At 43.0% G+C, this 6000-nt stretch overlaps 1 protein-coding gene across 1 annotated transcript in view; it reads right to left on the bottom strand.

Annotated features, from left to right (window-relative positions):
* Window positions 1-235: 235 nt before the first annotated feature.
* The window catches only part of MCF2L2 (MCF.2 cell line derived transforming sequence-like 2), a 209737-nt gene continuing 203972 nt past the window's right edge, over window positions 236-6000 (bottom strand). The window contains exons 28-30 of the mRNA XM_055570098.1: window positions 4896-4984; window positions 4401-4507; window positions 236-4325 (exon numbers count right to left, since the gene is read on the bottom strand). Coding sequence (XP_055426073.1) covers window positions 4190-4325; window positions 4401-4507; window positions 4896-4984 — 332 coding nt within the window. The 3' untranslated portion in view covers window positions 236-4189. The remainder of the gene's footprint in view (window positions 4326-4400; window positions 4508-4895; window positions 4985-6000) is intronic.

Genomic DNA, 6000 nt, shown 5'->3' with positions numbered 1-6000 from the left:
CTTTTCTACTTCTCCCCAAACTCTTGTCTTAGAGATCTGATTTGGCATTGGTGCACAAAGGTTGAGTTTTTGGTATCAATATGAATGATTTTAAGGGCTGAGATAAACTTATTATTGTTTTTTCCGTATTGCTATCTAGAGGTCCAAATACCACTTTTACACATAATTTATCTTTTTGGTTTAGAACTAATTTGAAGTCCTTTTTTTTTTTTTTTTTTTTTTGTAGTGTAAATTCTGAGATGTATTTGGGTCCATTTCAAGATTCTCTACTCTGTTCATTTTGTTAATTTCCACAGTATATGGTCTTTGGCAAATTAAAATATTATGGTTGTTGTTGTTGAGTCTTAAAGTTGTGTCCAACTCTTTGCAACCCTATGGACTGTAGTATGCCAGGCTCCTTTGTCCTCCACTATCTCCCCGAGTTTACTCAAATTCATGTCCACTGAGTCCATGATGCTATCTAACCATCTTATTCTCTACTGTCTCCTTCTCCTTTTGCCTTCAATCTTTCCCAGAATCAGGGTCATTTCCATTGAGTCAGCTCTTTGCATCAGGTGGCCAAAGTATTTGAGCTTCAGCTTCAGTATCAGTCCTTCCAATGAGTATTCAGGGTTGATTTACTTTAAGATTGACTGGTTTGATCTCCTTGCAGTCCAAGGGACTCTCAAGAGTCTTGTCCAGCACCACAGTTCAAAAGCATCAATTCTTTGGTGCTCAGCCTTCTTTATGAACCTACTCTCACATCCACACATGACTACTGGATTATACAGGCCTTTGTCAGCAAATTGATGTCTCTGCTTTTTAATACATTGTCTGGATTTGTCATATCATTCCTTCTAAGGATCAAATGTCTTTTAATTACATTTCTGCAGTCACGGTCCTACAATTCTTGCTATTAATAATAGCCATATTCAAAAAGCTTATCTGTAAAAACTGCTGCCAGATTAAAGATGCAATTGACAAATATTTTATACAGGATTGGTGAAACTATATTTTAAAAAGCATTCTATTCTCATTTGACAGTGAACTTGAAATTCAAGAGACACTTAATGCTTGTTGCTGTTTTTGTGGTCAGTAAGTTGTGTCCAACTCCTCACAACCCCATGGACTGCAGCATGCCAGTTCTTAGAATCCTTGCCTGAGAGTTGGAAGACCTGGATTCTAGTTTATCCTCTGCTGCAGGATGGCTGGGTTACACAGACACATATTAGTAAAGTTGTAATTGGGCAGTGGCTTCTCAACCCCTCTTGGAGCTTGGTGTGGCCATTCAACATAGCTTTCACTAAGGGAATGTAAGAAAATATTTTGTGTGCTACTTGCAGGCTGGGCCTTAAAACATTGCGTATACATATCTCCCAAGTTCTTTTTCCTTCCTGCAAGATGGAAGCTGGACATTCTTGAAATTTGCTTTTGACTGTGTAGACAAAGACAATGTTCTAGGGGGTGGTAGAAAACCAGAAAGGAGGAACCTGGGACACTAAATGACTATGTGAAGCAGAGTAGACTGCAAGCTCAACTCAGGCTGTTTCACAGACAGAATATTCTTTAGTCACTATATTGTTGGATCTCTTTGTTATAGCAAAGTCTTTCCTTTTACTAATACACATTGGATGTTATATTTCACAAAGAAAAGGGTTCTGTGGTCAAATAAGTTTGGGAAATCATGAGTTTAACAAAAATATACAGACTTTCTTCCCGAAAGAGTTCTCAGCTCCTTTACTTTACCAGTTGGGATCAACCAAGACAGTAATATGTACTACTTGTAAAGTATATTTATTTTTAGATAATTCTTTTTCATTGTGGGATTAACTCATTGAACTCTTACATTCTTCTGCCTATTCTGCAAAATATACTCTGGGAAATGCTGGTTTAGAATATCTCTAACTTTTCTAATAATTTCATAATGCATGGTTGTTCTTTACTGTGGACACAGACTCTGGCCAGATTTTACAGTTCCTATACCAGAGCACTTTCAGCGGGGCTACAGAATTCCCATTCCTAAGCAACCTGCTGAAATGAAGCCCTCTAGTGGGCAACAGGGGACATGATTAATTGAGCAACTGCTGCTGCTGTTAAGTCGCTTCAGTGGTGTCTGACTTTGTGCGACCCCATAGATGGTAGCTCACCAGGCTCTCTCACCCCTGGGATTCTCCAGGCAAGAACACTGGAGTGGATATTCAACTAGTGTTCATAAAAGGAGGCTGAAGGATTTACCTGAAGGTTTTGGTTCTTTTCATTTACCCAAAAAGAAAGATGACACAAATCTCATTCACAGAAGATTCAGCCTCTATTATTTTTCTGGTTTTTAAGAAGTCTAAAAATTTCAAAATTGCATTTCAGTTGCAGTAGCTGCAGTTTACCATCTTCCGAACACGGCCTCATCACATAGCGGCAGAGTTGTGTGTCACACACTGTGTTGTGATCATCTATTTCCACATCTGACTCCCCCAACTGGACCCAGGAACCTCTCACTCATCTTCATAACTCCTTGGTCTTTCCTGATGCCAGCAGAGAAGTTAAAATCTTCATGATATCTGATTATCACTTTTTTTCCCCCATTGAAATTTTCAGTACCTGGATAGTACTTCCTTATATTAAATTCTTTCTGTTAAAATAACTAGTATAGTGTTTCTCTTGATTGGATCCTGACTGATGGATTAAATAATTCTAAAGAAATACTAATAATTCTGTAAATAAAACTGAAAATAAAGTAATGAAAAATACAAAATAGAAAAAAACTTGAATGACAAAGACATGACTGAAAAGAAACGACTGAGAAAAAATAACTCTGAAAATAACTCAAAAACTAAATATCTCAAAAGTTCTGAAAGTAAGAAGCTCAAAATATAATGCTCAAGATGCAACAACTGAAAATAATTTAAAACCACATATTAATAACTAAAAACCCCCAAACAAATGAATGTAAAAATAACCCAGACTCTAAAATAAATGAAAATAAATTACTGTGAATATAGGTAACTCTAAAACTAAATATCTAGGGGAAAAGCCCTAAAATAACTACAGGTATTTTATTCTGAAAATAAAGCAATTAAAAAACTTCAAGTGAATATTTACTATTCAAATAAGTAGCTGTAAAAATAAATAATCCCCAAATTGCCAATAATTAAAAATAAAATAAACATGAAAATAACTCAGATATCAACAATTGCAAAGATAGATAATTTAAAATAAATAATTCTAAAAGTAACTAATTAGGAAATACATAACTCAAAACAAAGTAACCGTAAATGAGTAACTGAAAATAACTCAAAAACTAAGGAACTAAGTAAGACCAAATAGTTATAAACAGGTAGCTTTAAAGCTATGAGATTAAATAAAGATAAAACTAAAAACAAAAATGAATATTAACTAATTAAAAATAAATTACTGAAAATAAATGAAGCGAACTTAAAAACTAATAAATCTAAACGTAAATATCTCAGAAGTTAACTTGTAGCCAGCCCTCACTAAGAGGAAACAACCCTGGAACAAAGTAACAAATATCACAGTTAACATTCTTGTGGGGATTCAGGGAGAAGAGCGCAGGGCTGCCCTGTGGAGTTTGAGCGGCTCCGATCAGAGGTTCTCAACCTAGCTCTCCACTCCCGCCCCAGCAGAAATTTGGCAATGTCTGAAGGCATTTTTTGATTGTCTTAATTTCGGTGAGTGGGCGGGCGGTATCTCTGGCATCTAGGGGATAGAGATGCCCCTAAACATTCTACAATGCCCGAGAGCCTCCACGGCAGTTATACCGAAGTCAAAAGTGCCAACATTCAGAAACCCTGGACTCAGCTCTCCAGGACTGGATCCCTAACCTCTGTAGGCACACATGTGGAGCAGCTAGAGGTTCTCCGCGGAGTCTGCACTCTAGGCGCATCTAGAGCGGCGCAAGGTTTTCCACGGACTCTGCGCCCTGTCCCAGCGCGGGCTCGTGGCGGCATCTGCAGGTTCTCCAAGGGGTCTGCTCCGAGTCCCTGCGCTCGCGCGGCGGCGCGTAGAACAGCCCGAGGCTCCCCGCGCAGACGTGGACCGCTCCTCAGGCTCCGGAAAGATGGTCCAGTCGCCCCCGGGCAGGACAGCGGATCTGTGTGTGGGCTGTGAGATCCCTTTGCTGCTTCTGCTCCGCGCCCACAGAAGCAGCTCCCCGGAATACAATCGGCCGGGGATGCTCAGTGGTCTGGAACGAGTGTCAGTTCTCTGCGGAGGGCGGCCTCAGGCTCCCTTCTGGCGCCCGCACTGCCTCTGCTAGGGGGAAACTGGCCTTCCCCGCAGGGGCGAGCAAGCCAGTAGACGTCTCAAGGCTCTCCTCAGTTTTGTTCGTGGCCCTGAAATTCCAAGAAGAAAGTCAGAGGAGCAACTGCTAACAAATTGGCTTACTTTTCTTTCCGCGTTCCACTCACGTGTCCTTCTTTTGACAGCCCTCTTTCTCTCCCCGAATGCTTTCTCCCTTCTCCTGACCAGACTTGGAGGTCTCGTAACTGTCGTCCAACCGGAAAAGTCCCGAGAGCTGGAAGGGAAGGGACAGTGATGCAGTGCTGGGGAGGTGGATCAGATCCACACGGCAATTCCCGCTGGCAGGGCGGGGCCACCCCAACTCTCCCACGGGGCCACTCAGGTCCCACAGCAAGAGCCCCTAATTCTGGCCCCAAACCAGCGCATCGCTAAGGAGCTGGTGATGCAGTGCATGCTGGGCTGGGGGTGGGAGGTAGGGGGTGGGGAGTGGTGTGGGAGCCACCTTGCAGATCCAGTGACCTCAGCTTCCTTGATTAAGCCGGGTCCTTATGGGTGAGAATCGTGAAAGGAGGACGAAAGGGAAAGGGGAGAGGAAGAACGGGCAGTAGAAGCTGATGAACAGTGAGGGAGAATATGAAGGAAGTAAGAAGGAAATAAATTACACTCAGGACACTGTTCTCCTTTTCCAAATCTTCTGCACCTTCACAATTGACAGAGGTTTCCATGGAGATAAACTCCCTGCTTGAGCAACCTTGGGGAGGGAAAGTGAAGAATTTGGCCTGCTGTGGGGGAGGGCGTGGGAGGACATTCCCCCTCAACCCACCATGGGGGGGAAACCCATTCTCCCCATCTCCCTCTCCTCTCCCAGGACAGGACTGCTTCCCCTGGACCAGGAGGAGGGGTACCTGTTCCAGCTCAAAATTCCGTAACTGTGACTGAGAAGGCGTGTCCACATGGTACTCATAGCCCTACCTCCCTGTCCACTAAGAAGTCATTGTCTTTTTGTCTTGAGGATCTTCTTGACTTCGCTCCTTCCCACCCTCCTCTCATCCTTACCTCCTTCTCTCCCCTGATAACTGCTTGTTTCCCATCTCCTTGGCAGCCTCTGCCAAATGTCACTGCTCTACCCGAGGGAAAATGAGAGGGACAGTAAGTACATCCTGCCTCTCTCTCCGATGAGATTCATTTACTAGTTAGCAGCACCACTGTGCACCTGTCCTGCCAGGCCTGTTAAAGACATTGTGGGGAACAGCCACTCCCACCAAATACTGAGCCTGCTGTGTCTGCTGGGATGTCAGGCATTTATCAGAAGTGAAGCCTCACACAACTGTATGGACTTTAGCCCCATTTTACAGATGAGAAACTGAGATGAGAGAGATTAATCACCAGGTTGAGTAAATTCCCTTGGCCTGTAAACACTGCATGAAAGTGAGTTAAAGTCACGTCCAATTCTTTACCACCCCCATGGACTATACAGTCCATAGAATTCTCCAGGCCAGAATACTGAAGTGAGTAGCCTTTCCTTTCTCCAGGGGATCTTCCCAACCCGGGGATCGAACCCCAGTCTCCTGCATTGCAGGTGGATTCTTTACCAGTTGAGATATCAGGTAAACAATGCAGCTGGAATCTACACATTTTTTATTTTATTTTTTTAAATTACACAGCTTGGCTTGTGAAATCTTAGGCCCCCAAACAGGGATTGAACCCGGGCCCTGGGCAGTGAGAGCTCGGAGTCCCAACCACTGGACTGCCAGGGAATTCCCTACA

This window comes from Bubalus kerabau, chromosome 2 (assembly GCF_029407905.1).
Source record: "Bubalus kerabau isolate K-KA32 ecotype Philippines breed swamp buffalo chromosome 2, PCC_UOA_SB_1v2, whole genome shotgun sequence".
Lineage (NCBI taxonomy): Eukaryota > Metazoa > Chordata > Mammalia > Artiodactyla > Bovidae > Bubalus > Bubalus kerabau.
This window is presented reverse-complemented; position numbering and strand designations above follow the sequence as displayed.